The sequence below is a fragment of the Mobula birostris genome, chromosome 7 (genome assembly GCF_030028105.1).
Source record: "Mobula birostris isolate sMobBir1 chromosome 7, sMobBir1.hap1, whole genome shotgun sequence".
Classification (NCBI taxonomy): Eukaryota; Metazoa; Chordata; class Chondrichthyes; order Myliobatiformes; family Myliobatidae; genus Mobula; species Mobula birostris.
Window position 1 is genome coordinate 144,430,702 of NC_092376.1, and position 16,951 is coordinate 144,447,652.

At 39.0% G+C, this 16,951-nt stretch overlaps 1 protein-coding gene across 2 annotated transcripts in view; it reads right to left on the minus strand.

Annotated features, from left to right (window-relative positions):
• spock1 (SPARC (osteonectin), cwcv and kazal like domains proteoglycan 1) overlaps positions 1 to 16,951 on the minus strand; it is a 502,072-nt gene that overhangs the window by 37,020 nt on the left and 448,101 nt on the right. The window contains exon 7 of one of the 2 annotated variants that reach the window (XM_072263862.1): positions 3,963 to 4,016. The exons of the other annotated variant lie outside the window; for it this stretch is intronic. Within the exon in view, the coding sequence (XP_072119963.1) occupies positions 3,963 to 4,016 (54 nt within the window). The remainder of the gene's footprint in view (positions 1 to 3,962; positions 4,017 to 16,951) is intronic. 2 annotated transcript variants of the gene reach the window in all.

Consider the following 16,951-nt stretch of genomic DNA (forward strand, 5'->3'; position numbering starts at 1 on the left):
ATTGCAGCTCCGGCGTGTGTGTGTGTGTGGGGGAGAATCAATAGGTAGAAAAGGCACACGGAGATGGCTGAAGAAGCTTACAGCACCACAGCATATGGCAAATCCATCCTGCTCGTCTCCCAAATGATTATTCGTAAGTACGGGCTGTCCAAGAATTAGGCAGGGAGGGTCTGCATTTAAATATTTCATTTAATACATACTGGATTTTTATTTCACATTCTGTCCAAATTAAGAGTGTAACTGTAGGAACACTGAATAAGAAGATTAGTTCACTGCCAAAACTTTTATCTCTAAACCAGAAGATTGAGAGCTCAAACTCCACTCTAAGGAAATAAACACATAACCTAGAATGATACCCTATGATAATTTTGCAATCATACTGCTTTAGCGGATGTGCCATACTTGGCTGAGAAAGAACATAAGATCCAAACTGCTTGCCTTAGCAAACAGTAGGATCCTCGTCAAGATTATCCCTCAGCCGAGATCTCCAATTGATTAATTAGTTGATTATCCCACTGTTATTTTTGAAGCTTTGTTGTGTGTGAACTGGATATGATGTCAAATTCATAATAATGATAAAATATGTGAAATATTTGATGTGGCATCTAAAAGTAGAAAGATCACTATGTCCAGGGGGGATTAAATGTATTCCGAGGGTTAAGTATAAACGACGCAGAAGCAAGCAAGTAGCAGAGGCTCTGATTATGACTGTCCGTTCCTTTCTTGCTTGAGGCATGTTATTGGAGGAAAAGGGACACAATACTACTGTTTTAAAAAGTGAGAAGGCAACACAGCATGTGGGAAAATTGCTGGAAAAATATTTAGTCTGATTACTCATTAAAAACACACAGGTTAATGACTATGGATCATGTGACCACTATTTGCTGTGTAAATATTGAGTCAGATTGAAAATGGTTGAATTTTTAGAAAAGATAATAGGTAGCTTGTGAAGATTTCAACAAGGTCTGTAGGTAAGGTCCTATGTGATAGAACCTTAGGAGGCAGTGATCATAATATGATAGAATTGATACTGCAATTTGAGAGGGAGAAGCATAAGTCACATGGGTCAGTATTGCAATGGAATAAGGGCAATTACAGAGGCATGAGAGGGGAGCTTGCCCAGGCGGATTGGAGGAGGATACTGACGGGCATGATTGCAGAGCAGAGATGGCTGACATTTGCAGGAATAGCTCACAAGGTGCAGGATAGATATGTCCCACAGGGGAAGTCTCAAATGGCATGAGTAGGTAACCGTGGTTGACAAGGGAAGTCAAGAATTGCATAAAAGCCAAGGAAAGGGCAAAAGTAAGTGGGAAGTTGGAAGATTGGGGAGCTTTTAAACTCCATCAAAAGGCAACTGAAAAAGCTATAAGTAGGGAAAAGATTAAATATGAAGGCAAGCTAGCCACTAATATAAAACAGGATGCTAAAAGTTTTTTCTGTAATATAAAGAGTAAAAGAGAGGTGAGAGTTGAAATTGGACCACTGGAAAATGATGCTGGTGAGGTAGTAATGTGGGACAAAGAAATGGCTGATGAACTTAATGGGTACTTTGCATCTGTCTTCACTGTGGAAGATACTAGAGGTGTGCCAGAGGCTTGTGAGTGTCAGAGAGCAGGAGTGAGTGCCATTCCTATTATGTGTTGAGGCAAACTCAAAGGTCTTAAGGTGGATAAGTCACCTGGACCAGATGGACTACATCCCAGAGTCCTGAAAGAAGTTGCTGAAGAGATAACAGATGCATTAGTCATGATCTTTCAAGAATCACTTGATTCTGGTATGGTCCCGGAAGACTGTAAATGTTGCTCCACTTTTTAAGAAGGGAAGAAGACAAAAGAAAGGAAATTGTATGCCTGTTAGCCTAACCTCAGTGGTTGGGAAGTGCTGGAGTTCATTATTAAGTATGAGGCTTCAGGGTACTTGGAGACTAATGATAAAATAAATCAAAGTCAGCATGGTTTTGGTAAAAGGAAATTTTGCCCGACAAATCTGTTAGAGTTCTTTGAGGAAGTAACAAGCAGGGTGGACAAAGGAGAGGCAGTGGATGTCATTTACTTGGACTTTCAGAAGGTGCCATACATGAGGCTGCTTAACAAGGTAAGTTCCTATGGCATTATAGGAAAGATACTGGCACGGATAGAGGAATGGCTGACAGCCAGGAGGCAGCAAAGCCTTTTCTGGTTGGCTGCCTGTGACCACTAGTGGTGTTTCTCAGGGGTCAGTATTCGGACCACTACTTTTCACATTGTTTGTCAGTGATCTGGATAATGAAATTGATGGCTTCCTGGCAAGGGCGGGGGGGGGGGGGGAGGCACGGTGAAGAAGCAATGCAATTGCAGTAAGACAGACAAATTGGCAGAATGGGCAAAAAAGTGGCAGATGGAATACAGTGTTGGGAAGTGTATGATAATGCATTTTGGGAAAAGGAACAATAATGTGGACTGTTATCTAAATGGGGAGAAGGTTCCATCAGAGGTACAAAGGGATTTAGGATTCCTCATGCAAGACTCCCAGGATGTTAATTTACAGGTTGAGTCTGTGTAAAGAAGGCAAATGCAATATTATCATTTATTTCAAGGGGAATAGAATATAAAAGCAAGGAGATACTGCTGGGGCTTTATAAGACACAATCAGGCTGCACTTAGAGTATTGTTAACAGTTTTGGGCCCTATATTCAGAAAGGATGTGTTGTCGTTGGAGAGAGTCCAGAGGAAGTTCATGAGGATGATTCTGGGAATGAAGGGGTTAACATATGAGGCGTGTTTGGCAGCTTTGGGCTTGTACTCACTGGGATTTAGAAGAATGTCGGGGGTGGGTGGAATCTCACTGAAACCTACTGAATGTTGAAAGGACTAGATTGGGTGAATGTGCAGAGAGTGTTTTCTATGGTGGGGGTATCCAGAACTAGAGGGCACAGCCTCAAAATTGAGGGACGACCTTTTAGAACAGAGGTAAGGAGGAATTGTTTTTAGCCAGAGTAGTGAATCTGCGGAATGCTCTGCCACAGAGACTGTGGTGGAGGCCAGATTCATGGGTATATTTAAGGTGGAAGTTGATAGTTTCCTGATTGGTCAGGGCATCAAGGGATATGGCGAATAGGCAGGTGTATGGGGTTGAGTGGGATCCGGGATCAGCCATGATGTAATGACGCAACAGACTCGATGTGCTGAATGGCCTAATTCTGCTCCTATGCCTTACGGTCTTAAGGTGGTAGGCTGATTAGAAAGGAAAATAACATTAAGGTGAAAAAGGCGAAAATGCAGGTACAAGGGGTAATCAGTGGTAGGTGCTGTAGTGCCTGGAAAGATGTTTGCTGTGAGACTTTGCAGGGCTCTGTACCAAGTCCTTTGCTTTCAATAGTATATGCAATGCTTTTGACTGAATATGGGAGGCATAATTAAGAAGTTTGCAGACAATACCAAAATTGGCCATGAGGCTGATAATGAGGAAATAAGCTGTAGAGGCAGGAAGTCATCAATGAACATACAGCTAAGAAAAAGCAAATGGAATTTAATATGGAGAACGTGAAGCAATGTACTTGTTGAAGGCGAGGTAAGTGTCAGGACGGTGATAAATAAGTAGGAACTGAAGTATCTCGAAGGTAGCACACCATGTGAATTATTTGATGATAAAAGGATACTACTGTATTCTTTATTAACACAGAATACAAGATCAAAGAAGTGAGCTTTCTAAAGCTGTCCTCAGCTAGAGTATTCTATGTATGCAGAAAATGCTGAAGAACAGATTGCTGAAACTCCAGCTTTCCTTGGTTAGAAATTGTATAATAAAGGTCTTTGAGTGGGATTGCAGTTCACCATGTAATGCTTTAGATGCTATACACTAAAGAATGTTGGAGCCTAGCCCACCCGCACAATAAACTGATGAATTCTTCTCATCTATATTTGTGAAAACGTACATTGAAGCATTTCTAACGCATAGAGTTTACATTTACTTCAGGTTACCTTTCAGAGTTGAATGATTTGCATCTTTCCCTTCATCTCTAGCTTTGATCCCCTCTGAAGGATAAGAAAAGAACAAGAAATGAATAGAAGCGAAATAGGTGAAATGAACTTTAAATAATCAAATGCTGAATCTTCTTTGTAATACTTAGCTTCATCCTTTTTTAAACCAAAATGAAGGGTCTATTTAATATGTAAGGAACAACTTGAAAGTTTATTATACAGCCATAAAAGACAATATAATTTGCATTAACTTATTAAGGAAAATGGCATGCTTCCTGGAATATTAGTCAGAAAATTGTGCAAAACTAATAGCAGATGTGGATATTTATTGCTCCTTTAAGTTAAGTTTTACAGGTACTTTGAGAATTGTTTTAAAATTACTTGAAAGGCTCCTCACAGCAAGTTTTGTGAAATTAATTTTAAGCACTGTAATTAGCATTTAAATTATTCCCAATTAAAACAATGTAAAATCATTAACCACAACTAATTTATTTGTTATTTTCAGATCAATTTAGGAGAATGAAGTTTTCTTAAGTATTAGCTTAAGTGATAAAATATTTCTCCAGTGATTGTGATGTGTAAATATTCTTCTGAATCAGAAACAGTGGTTTGCAAAGACTTCTACACCTTTCTGGAAAAACATGTAAAAGCTGACTTCAGACAATGTGAATATTTGCCAAAAATATGACAAACTTGATTTGTATTGGTGCTGATGGAATAAATAGCAAGAATAATTAGCCTTACACTTTTCTTACCAGTAATAATCTCCTAGTTCTGAAAATGAAACTAGTTTATGAGAAGGTAATTAAACCACAAAACAGCAGATATAATCGTAGGTGATTTTAACTCCATTGGGTTAACTTCAAATAAAGTTCCCAAATAAAACCAGTCAAAAGAAGGGCTGTTTGTATTTAAAATTTAACAAGATGAAACACTGGCAATCGCTTAGAACCAGAAGGGCTGTGTGTATGATCCTTCTGGATGTTCTTCTCATCTTCCCTCAACTGCTTGACCTGCTGAGTTCATTCAGCAGATAGTTTGGTTGCAGCCTATTGTTAGTCATTAATAACTTACTCACTCATGCTTAGTTTGGGCTATGCCAGATTTAGCTCCAAATGTCATTAAAAGCATGGTCCAAAAATAGACAGACAAACCAAATTCTAGGGCTGAGTTGAGAAAGATTGGATTTACACTCAAGATAATCATCTCAGCCGTTTGGATTTTGTTACAGGTTACAGAGAATGGATTATCACATCCATAAGGCATCACATAGCTAGAGTCGACATTAAAGTGTAGGCAGTTAAAAGCTACTTAAATGTATGTAAGACGTGCATATTTTAGTATTTGTGTGATTGAAATTGTTCAATTTCAGCAGAGAGACTGAAACAAACATGAGGTGAACAAACACAAAAATGGAATTACAAACAAGGTATGAACTGAATAAGGCTTCAGTTAAACAAATTCTTTCAAGAAAATTTGAACAGAAATGTTAAATACATTTGTGCAGTTTGTTTGGAGCTAAATACGTGAGTGTAACGAAAGATCATTGGTTAGAACGGGTGACTCCATTGTTTGCCTCTTGATAGATAAAGTCTAACCTTTCAAGCTGTTTTTCTGCATTTATTTCAGATATTCAGCATCTGAAAAACGATGCCTTTGTCCTTTATTTAATGTCATAAAAATAGTGCAAGAGCCCTTAGAAATTTGAATTTATTAAAATTCATGGAATCGAGCACATTAGATTGTGGCATAATAGAGTAATAAAAGTAATGTTTCAAGGAGATAAAGAAGGTAGATATAATTTATAGTTTTCATGGCTCAACCCAGAGAACTCATATAGGAGGCCCAGCTACAGCCAACACTTTCTCAAAGAAGGAAGATGAAACTGATCTTTTTTTTTCGACTTAGAGACAATCTGGTTACATGTCCTTGATTAAGAAACTTACTTCTTGCTTGACCCTCTAGACATGGGAACACGCTGTACCGGAAACCCACCGCGCATTTCGCCCACCCCTTTTCATTTATGAAAATGTTCTTACCAAATCGTTTTCTATTTGTAAATCAAAGAGTACGCATATGAAACGTTTCATAATGACAATATATTAAGTTGTTAAACTTATTTAAAAAGTCTATTGTTTGTGACATGTGCTATCAGTTTTACTCAAAATGTAAACAACTGATATGGTCTCTCTTGCTTTTTAAGCAAGGAACATAATAGATACAATCTTTATAACATCCACAACAGCAATGAATTACAACAAATAAATTAATCTGACCTTTAATCTCATATGACTATATATGTCCCACAGTTAGTTTATCCCTCCAAACTGATGTTATTAGTGTTATCTACAGTGGTGGAATTGGCATATCAGTATTAACAATTATTGAGATAAAAATCCAAATGCAAATCTTCCAAAATGATCTTTCTCATTTCTTAAAAAAACCTATCACTATTTTTAATTTGTTTTTTAAGGGCTCCAAAACTGCCTAATAAATAATTTCCTATGTTCTATCTATATGTTAACTTTTGTAAATAATGGGAACACTATTCCAGTGTTCTCAGGTTGTGATTATATTGGGTTTGCTGACTGCAAACTTCTAAACTCAAATGAAGATCTGAAGCCCAATTGGATATAGATAGCTATGGGTACCCCCACTATAAAAGGAGATTATATTGTAGTTAGCTACTCTTCAAAGACTAAATCACTTCCATTTATCCTCCATGGTAATTTAGTTATCAATATCCACAACGAGTGGTGAGTCCCCCCCCCCACCCCCATACCAAGGAGGAGAAACTTCCAGCAAACAAAGTTAATTTATTTTTAGCGATATACAGTTCATTTATTTTTAATGATACACATTTAAGTTCAGACAAAACTCACTGTGCATTTAAAATGCACAGAGGATTTCTAAGAGTAGAAATGACAAACAATTTCTAAAACACAAAGGTTTTCCAAAACACACGTACAATTTCTATAAGCTAAAAAGGCATACCAACCGGTGTGCAGAAGAACAAGTTGTTCATTGCAGAACACATAAGCAGACGAATGGATTCTAGTTCACCTTGTCTTTCTGTCTTTGTTCTTGTTGTTTTTGAACCATTTCTAAAAAGCCTAACTGCTCTTTTACTATTATTTTTTGGCACTTGGGTGACTTTACACATGTGATATTTCTTCAGATACCTCCTCAACATAAGTGGTCTAAAAGTCCAAGGTACCCACAATTAATGCTGTGAGGGCTGACTCTCTGAGTATACAAGTCTGCCATTAGTAGATCAGCTATTTCATGTGCTATGTGATAGCATCAATCTGGTTTGCACACTTCCTTTAATTAAATAACTTAGCCAGCATTGTCTGATTGATACAAGCCCAGTTTGCATAACACCATTGTCTTACACTGCACATGGTAGTGTAGTGGTTAGCACAACGTTTTATAGTACCAGCGACTCAGGTTCAATTCTTGGCATTGCTTGTAAGGAGTTTGTATGTTCTCTCAGTGATCCTGTAGGTTTCCTCTGGGTGCTCTGGTTTTCTCCCACAGTCTAAGGACGTACCAGATTGTAGGTTAATTGGTCTTTGGAAATTGTCCTGTGATTAGGCTAGGGTCAAATCAAGGGTTGCTGGGCAGTGTGGCTTGAAAGTCCGGAAGGGCCTATTCCACGCTGTATCTCAATAAATAAATTATATAAATAAAACCTATTAGGTAGTTAGCCCAGGTGCTGCAGGTCTACAACCAGTGCTCTATAGACAGTGTGGTTTGTTTGTAAAGCTGTCCTTTTAACTTCAGACTGATTATTGCTTATAGGTTACATTAAGAACTGAAGACTGGCTCCTATTTATGACAACAAGCTGAACAAAGAATATTGGTTGGAAGTTTAACTTACTCAAAACAACTTTTTGATCTCTAGAAGCTCACAGCTGCTGTGTTAGAAAGCTGAGCTTCGCAAAAAGGCCCCCTGGTCATGGACAGTGAATATCTATCACAAGGTCACATCAATTCTTGCCTGGTTTAAATATATTTATTGTAGCTTGCTGTTGGAATATTGTATCTAGAATAAAGATAATAAAAATCCTGTAATTTCTATCTATATAGGAAAGGTGACATTGTTATTTTTTTGGTGTGGTTTACATCAAGAACCATTTCAAAGTTATCATCTCACCATTCAGATTAAACCAGTTAACAAACTATTTTTTAATGATTGCTACATTTGTATGTTTACAACACCAAGAAATACCCAGCATTAACACTATTAGAAAAATGTATTGGACTAAATTTTACTACAGCAACATTTTTTTTGTTCATCTTTCCATGTTTAGAACTGTCAAGATTTTTCTGTGATGTGTTACTGAAGGTGAGAACTGGTGTGGTAGTTGCAGTAAGGCAAGGGAAGGACGAAAGACAATATCCAGGCGAGAATTGCCGTGCTGGTGTGTAGTCAAACCCAGACAAGGGCGACCTTTGAACTGAGACCACCAGAGCCTGTAATGCCCATTGCAGACAGATAAGGCCAGTGTGATTGTGGTTTTGTGTACTCAAGCCTCATGAATGAGGCCTCTTAAGTGAGACTTTTCTAGAAATGTTTTCCTAAACCATTGCTTCCCTTTACACAACAAGGGGTGCCAGAGACAGACAAGACAAATAACAGAAGGATGTGAAACACACCCAACAATTAGGGGTCAATTGCTTTGCTAACTTCAAACTACCAGCTGTTAGCTGGAAGTTTCGATTGACTTAACATCTCTATCGTGAATGGTGATTGATCTTGCAAGTAAGGAATTCAAACATACTGTATATGGTACTATTTACTAAATGGTCAATATTCATAACTGATGAACCAGTTATGGCTTCAGAACAGTGTGGGTGACAGAGGCCATGCTGATTTCATTGCGCACATGTAAAATAAAAATATGCTTGAGTCGTAAGAGTGCGTATATCTGGGCCCAGTTATTTTAGATCTTTTACTTTATTAGAAGACAGCTACTTGGTGGTTTCACGAAGATGGCTAAACCTGGACTTCTTTAAAAGGGAGAAAGGAATTCTGCCTCGGTAGCTGATCAGTCCTAAGTCCTAGGCTGCTCATATTTGAGCAAGGGACAGAGTCTGCTGCTGGAGCACAATTTTCCTCCTGTGTGGAGTAGTCAAAGTACGCCAATACCTTAGTCGCCAACATAGGAAAGCTGCAGCTTTAAAAAAAATGTTGCCATTGTCTGGGTCGTGTCCTGCATGAGGTTGCTGGTCTTTAATTGGGCAAATAATGACTGGATGTAGCACATCACACTGGACTTAGGCAGCATGTCTAATATGTAGACATCCTGTATTTAATTTTGTTTGTTATGCGGAATGGGTCCGGGATGGTATTACAATAAGAAAGGACAGTTTGTGCAGAGATGTATAACACCCTGAAGGGAACTATAGAAGACGTTAATTCTTCTAATTCTATTGCTTAATTCTAGTGGTTGGATAATGACACAAAAATGGTCTTTTCATTGAGAAAACACATATCGGAAAGAGCTGCTGAACTTGTCTGTTGTTTTGCTCAATATTTGCATTTGCTGTATGGCACCATGATCATAAAGGTAAAATTGGTGTGACATTGAGAATCAACACTAAATGCACAAGCAATTCTGCACTATGAAGTGGGCTGAATTCCGAGGAAGGGGTCCATATTGTGATTTTTCATAATGCAGAGTCACATCATCCACACATGCTTCAGGAAACACAAGCTGAAATAAAATTGTGCTTTATTTACTTTTATTCACATAAATTCTCTGACAGCAAATTTTATTCTGTATCTTAAATTATCGGCTAGTGATTTGTGAATTCTGTAGAGGTGAACTCCCATTTCCTGAATAGCTGTAGTGCAGGAGATGTATGTACATTTTCTGAACGACTGCTTCCTATAAGTATTCAACAGGGAAGATATGACTGATGCTGGTTTGCCCCATGGCTATAATAGATCCATTATTGGCTGATTCTCTCAAGCACTGAACATTTAAAGAGGAAGACAGTTAAGGATAGCTTAACAATTCCATTTTAAATGTCTTACTGTTGCTTCCCTAAATTCCTCCATCTGCTCGCTAATGGATTGATATCAACTTCGGTTTGAGGGACTAGCTTCTCATCTCATTCCCCCTCTTAACACTGTGACTGACAGAGAGAGCTCTTAAAGATAGGCTACATTTAAAGTAGAGATTTCTGAAAATATCCAGAACTACAATTACTGCCTTTGCACAGGGGAAGTGTTAACTAGTGCAGCACACAAAATGCTGGAGGAGCTCAGCAGGACAGGCAGCATCTATGGAAATGAATAAACAGTTGACATTTGGGGCTGAGGGCAAAGAGGCCAGAATGAAAAGGTGGGGGGGGGAAGAAAAGGAGGGATGAGCTAGAAGGTGATAGATGAAACCAGATGGATGGGAAAGGTAAAGGGCTGAAGATGGAATTTGATAGGAGAGGTCAGTGGACCATGGAGAAAGTGAAGGAGGGGCATCAGGGGGACGTGACGGGTAGGTGAGGAGAAAAGTTAAGAGGCTACAGTGGGGAATATAAGAAAAGGGAAAGGGGAGGGAAAAATTACCAGAAGGAGAAATTGATGTTAATGCCGTCAGGTTGGAGGCCATCTAGATGGAATATGAGGTGTTGCTCCTCCACCTTGAGGGTGGCTTCATTGTGCCAAAAGAGGAGGCTATGGACCAACATGTCGGGACGGGAATGGGGATAGATATTAAAAATTCTTGGCCACTGGGAAGTTCCACTTTTGGCAGATTGAGTGGAGGTGCTCAACAAAGTGGTCCCCCAATGTACATTGGGTCTCACCAATGTACAGGAGGCCACATCGGGAGCACTAGATACAATAGACGACCCCCAAAGATTTCAGGTAAAGTGTTGCCTCACCTGAAATGACTCTTTGGGCCCTTGAATGGAGGGAAGAGCCGAGAGTGAACGGGATGGTGTAGTTTTTCTGTCTCTTACAAGGATCTGAGCCAGGAGGGAGATTAGTGAGGGGTGACAAATGCACAAGGAATTAGTTTGGAAGGACAAATGCACAAGAATTAACTAGCTGTAGGCATTTGTTGCATTTAAAAATGATACAGGAAAATAAAGAAAGCGGAGAAGTTTAGAAATTAATAACTTAAAAAGAAACTTCTAGAAAATAGTTTAAATATGAGTAATGAAACTGAAAGTGAGGTACTGAATTTTCATGCAGGAGTCTTAAATATCTTGAGGAAGTGAAAGGCTTTCTCTGACTTCCTGCCTCACCATTAAGTACAGGTCGACCTTCACTAATCCGGCACCATTGGGACCTGAGGAGTGCTGGATTAGTGAAAATGCCAAATAACAGAAGAATCACATTAAGCATAATCAGTGCCGGATTATCAAAGGAACCGGATTACAGGTAGTCGGATTAGTGAAGGACGACTGTACTGTCCTTCAAAAAGAGTTTAGTGAAGGTCAAAGAACAATTTATAATTCCAAAAAAATAACAGAAATAAAGGAACAATTGTTAAGGGGAATTGATATGATTACTGCTCAAGATAGAATGAAGAAACAACTTTTCTCATAAAATAAGTACAAAAGTTCAAAATGTGTGCAGTGATTCAGAAATTATTAAATTGAAACTTCAAGCTGAATATTGACATCATTTTGCATAGCAGTTTATTTTGAATTGTTTAACAATCATTGCTTACACAAATTAATTAGAATGCATGAGCATAGAGAGTAGAATAGGGAGCAGGACATTTTATCCTTCATGCCTGCTCTGCCACTTAATAAGAGCAATGGCCTGTCTGACAGTTACCTTAATTCTGCATGCACATCTCCACCAATAGTCCAATGCCCCCAACCAAGTATCTACTTACTCACTCCTTAAAAAAATATTCAAAGGCTCTGTTTCCACAGCCCTTGGGGTAGACAATTTCAAAGACTCACTACCCTCTGAAAGTAGAAAAGTTACTCTTTTAAAAAAGAAATTCCTGGTTCTAGATTCTTCCACAGGAGGAAACATTTTCCAAACACTTACAATGTAACATCTCCTTAGATGTTGAAATGTTTCAACCAAGTCCCCTTTCACTTTTCTAACCTCTGGTCAATACAAGCTTAGCCTGTCCAATTGTTCTTTACAGAACAACTCATCCATTCTGGATACTTGTGTAGTCAGCCTTCTTTGAACTGTATCTAATATATTAAGGAAACCAGCAATGCCCCATAAATCTGAAAAAGGTGAACTCCTAGCGCCATGATTGCCATGGCTACGCTCCTAGTATCTTGCACACTGAAGTAGTGTTTCCCTCAGGACTCATTTGAGTTCTATTAACTTCTCTGAGACATTTATCTCCAGCAAGTCACCAACTGGTTAAAGTTGCATTGCTTTGTTTGAAGAAGACATGTTGGTCAAGCCTTCCTTGGTGAATACTTGGAGGAAGAAATCATTCAGAGCATGTGTTCATTTATTCATTTTAAGACATCAATGCGACCTTTGGCAGTGTTATCTCTATTGTAATAACAACTTTTAAAAGTATTTCTATTCACATATAAGTCATTCATTTTTTTTAATGTTCCCACTGATTATTTAAAAGCATCTAAATTTTTGATATCTGCTATCAATACTACCGTGTTTTTCCAACTTGATAAACATTACTGTGATCATGAGAAAGAAAAATGCTGGTTTAGGTTTTGGAACCAGGATAGGCTGAGAGAGGGTGTGTTGCAGGTAAACCGCAGGGAGAAGGGATGGCAGGTGTATACATCAGAAGGAACAATTTACATGTGATTACATCCATTGTGCAGTAGGCATTTAGGATGAGTTGCCCAGATGTTTGGTAGAAGTGTTTAAAACTCAAATCATTTTCACAATCAAGTCTCAGCTAATAAGTCTATGTGCGTTGACATTGACAGGAAGCTGAACTGGTCTAGCCATATAAACACCACGGCTACCAGAGAAGGTCAAAGGCTAGGAATCCTGTGGAGTCTAACTCCCCGAAGCCTGTCCACCATCTACAAGGCTCAAGTCAGGAGTGTAATAGAATACTTGCCACTCGTCTGGATGAGTGCAGCTCCATCAACACTCAAGTAGCTTGACACTATCCAGTACAAGGCAGCCCAGTTGATTGGTACCCCTTCCACAAGCATCTAATCCCTCCACCATCAACAAACAGTTGCAGCAGTGTGTACTATCTAAAAGATGCACTGCAACAACACACCAAAGTTCCTAAGGCAGCACCTTCCAGACCCATGACCACTACCATCTAGAGAAGCAAGAACAGCAGATACCTGGGAACACCACCACTTGGAATTCCTCCTCCAAGTCACTCACCATCCTGACTTGGAAACATATCGCCATTTCTTCATTGTCGCTGGGTCAAAATCATGGAATTCCCTCCTCAACAGCACTGCAGGTGTACCTACACCTCAGGGACTACAGCGGTTCAAAAAGGCAGCTCATCGCCACCTTCTCAAGGGCAATTAGGGGTGGGCAATAAATGCTGGTTTAGCTGGCAATGTCCACACCCCATAAGTGAATAAAGTAAAAAAAAAAGTTGCAGCTTCTAGACTAGAAATCTGTAGTTTCACAACTGAACCCAACAAGGTGCTCCTGGAGACTTTAGGTGCTCATGGCTGATCAGCATCAGGTACTGGCAGCAGTGGTACGATCTCTTTTTGTAACCAAAAGAGGAATACTGCCCCTCAGAGACATATCATTGGTAGTTCTAGCAGAGGAAAACCAGTCCGTGATGGCTCACTGCTCTATAGGATTATGTTAGGTGACAGGACTTTTTCATATCAAACCCTCCTCCAAGAGGTCCACAACCTTGTCATGGTTTATAGGCTTGAGTGCCTCAATGACCCACAGAGCCATGTTGGCTGGAGTCAGGGCTTTTATGCTTTGGCTTTTGGTAGGGTCACCTTTGGCCAAACAGGTCAAAGGGTAGAGGGCAGACTAAGAGTGCTCCATTGGTCCTTCAGATTTGGGGGTTCAGCTCAGGGCTACCAACCCTGACCGGTAAAACAAAATTGTAGCGTAATGAAGAATCGTTCCACATCTAGGTGTAACAGTATTCCTGGGTCTCCACCCAGGACTTGCATGACTGACAGTAGTGAAAATGTAAAGGAAGTTACTGACACCCTGAATACTGTCAGAGATGGAGGACCTTCCTTGCCTCTCTAAACACCAGTAGCACAACAGGAAGTAAAATATACCGAACACTGGACTGCCCAATTCAAAACCATCTACATATCAGCAGCAATGGGATAGCAAACAGCTTACCAACTATTTTCAGTATCCTCTACTCCTATCATAAGGAGCAGTTATTGAAATATTGTCTCATTCTGCGACAGAACTAAAGAAAGATTCTCCTATGTGAAAGGAGCAGAGATTACCTTAAGAATTGAATCCCAATACCATTATATTCTCTGCACATGAGAAGTGCAGAGCATATTGGAATGTAAATTATTGTTCTGTAGGCAATAGGTCAAACCCATAACCTGAAAAAGGGCAAAGATGTAATAAAGATAGAAGGGATTTTTTTCAAATGCAATGTTATTATTTTGGAGTCTGAAATTGAAAGTTTTGACGAGTACCCTGTTAAGTAAAATAAAATCCACTCTAAGAGAAATGTCAATCCAATTGTTGAAGCTGAGAAAGCAGAATGAAGAAATAACTCAAAAGCAATTTCCATCACGATGAAGAAATATAAAGCGTTCTACTTATTGTCAGAATTCTAATTACCAGTTATGCTTAAGCATCTGTGAATTCTTTTCCAAATACTTAAATTAATAAAACTCAACATTATTGCAAACATGTAGTTTTCCTATCAATTTCGAGTTCACTTGGCTCCTTAAGATTGCAGGAAGTTTCAAATGATAATCACTGTTTGAGTAGGAGGATTACCAGTGTAAATACCACCAGATTCAACCGGGATGGATAAAAAATATTTATGCACCTTGACTCTATGATAAGATGCAGACAAATATGATTTTAAGGCCAAATATAGTAACATTAATCAAGCAGCAAAAATAGGAAAATTTTTAGTGGAATCTTCTTCAAAAAGGCCCTGGAGTTCTGTGATGGTATTGGGTTTGCAGCCTGCAAATCTCTGAACTTGAAAATCTTAAGCCTTATTCGATATACAGTAGATAGCTATCAGTAACCTCATGAAAGGAAGGTTATACTGTAGCCACCTTCAAAGGCTAGATTATTTCCCTATCTATTTTCCATGGTGAGGTCAGCTGCCAATACCCTCTACAGGTTTCCCCCGCTATCCGAATGTACAGCGTTCCTATGAAACCGTTCGTAAGCCGAAATGGCGTAAAGCGAAGAAGCAATTACCATTAATTTATATGGGAAAATTTTTTGAGCATTCCCAGACCCAAAAAATAACCTACCAAATCATACCAAATAGCACATAAAACCTAAAATAACACTAACATATAGTAAAAGCAGGAATGATATGATAAATACACAGCCTATATAAAGTAGAAATAATGTATGTACGGTGTAGTTTCACTTAACAGTTGGGAAGTTTGAGTCAAAATCGATTTGTCGAAAAAAGTCAGCACGTACACGCATTCGCACGTCACGCATGCACGTGTACACGCATTCGCACGTCACGCATGCACACACACCTGCCTGCGCAAGGCTTCATGGTCATGGTAGTCTTTCTCAGGGTAAACACAAGATTAAAGCGAGCATCTTTTTTCGTAAAAGTGAAAATCCTCTTTCGGTTAACGAAAACAGGTACTAATGTAGGTCTTTCGTAAAAGCGAAATGTCGTAAAGAGAACGTTCGGAGAGGTGTATTTGAGCGGTGACCAAGGAGGAGGTGCTTCCAGCTAACAGAGTGATTCATTTCATTTTGGTGATCTACATTTAAATTTAGATAAAATTCTTAAAGCACATTTAAAATTCACAGGGGATTTCTGTAGATATTCCTCAATACTTGAGTAGTATTAATGTATTAAATTTTCTTACATAAGCCATGTACTACTAGTCCACATTAAACTTAATCCCAGTATCATAATTTTTGGTTCATTCAATTTGTGATCATTTGCCCTTGTGAAATTTACATCAGCTTGTGAGCATCTTATAAAAGCAGCAGTACAGGTCATACCTTTGTTCATTCTGGGCTTGACAATTTTAACAAACTCCAGGCTGGCTTTACAGATTCTACTCTACATCGATTTAAATCAGGTAGCCTGTATCCCAACTCACACCAAGGCAAATTCACTCATAAACTCATCACTGGGAACCACAGCAGTGCAGCCTGCCTGCTATTCAGTTTCTTCAGACATATTTAGGGGTTTTACCCTCAGGGTTTGGGGCAGTCAGGGCATCCACATCTTTGGTCTTGATTAATGTCCAAAGACACACCTTAAACCTGCACCAAAACCAATTTAGAAGATCTTAGCAAACTAAATCTTCCTAAGGCAGCCTTATCAAACTAGAGTCTATCCATCTGCCTTTCTGAAAATGTGGTTTAGTTTTTTTTTCTGTTCTTTCTTTTTCATATCACTATTAAAATCCTCCAAGGCTAACAGAGATGGCTACTATCAATTCCTCAGACCCTCCACGAATGATGCTTCAAAGACTCCTGTTGTAATTTGACAATATAAATATATTGAGGACTTTGGAGGCCTGCACTTACATACCATCTTCCATATCCTTATAAGTCAATTGGGGCAGCATAAGAAGTATTACATGCCATACAGCAACCAAATAGAACAGAGCATTATCCAAAGATCAGATAATTTGATCAGATAATTAATACGTTATTCATCCAACACTGCTGGATGAAAATGCAGGTGGGTCTGTTACTAAGTTTGCAGATGATGCAAAGATTGCTGGTATTGTGGACGGTGTAGAAGAATAGCAAAGAATATGGTTGGATATCGATCAATTGCATATATGGGTAGAGAAATAGCAGATGGAGTTTAACACAGCCAAATATGAAGACCTGAACAGTGTTGATGAGCAGAGGGATCTCAGTGTCCAAA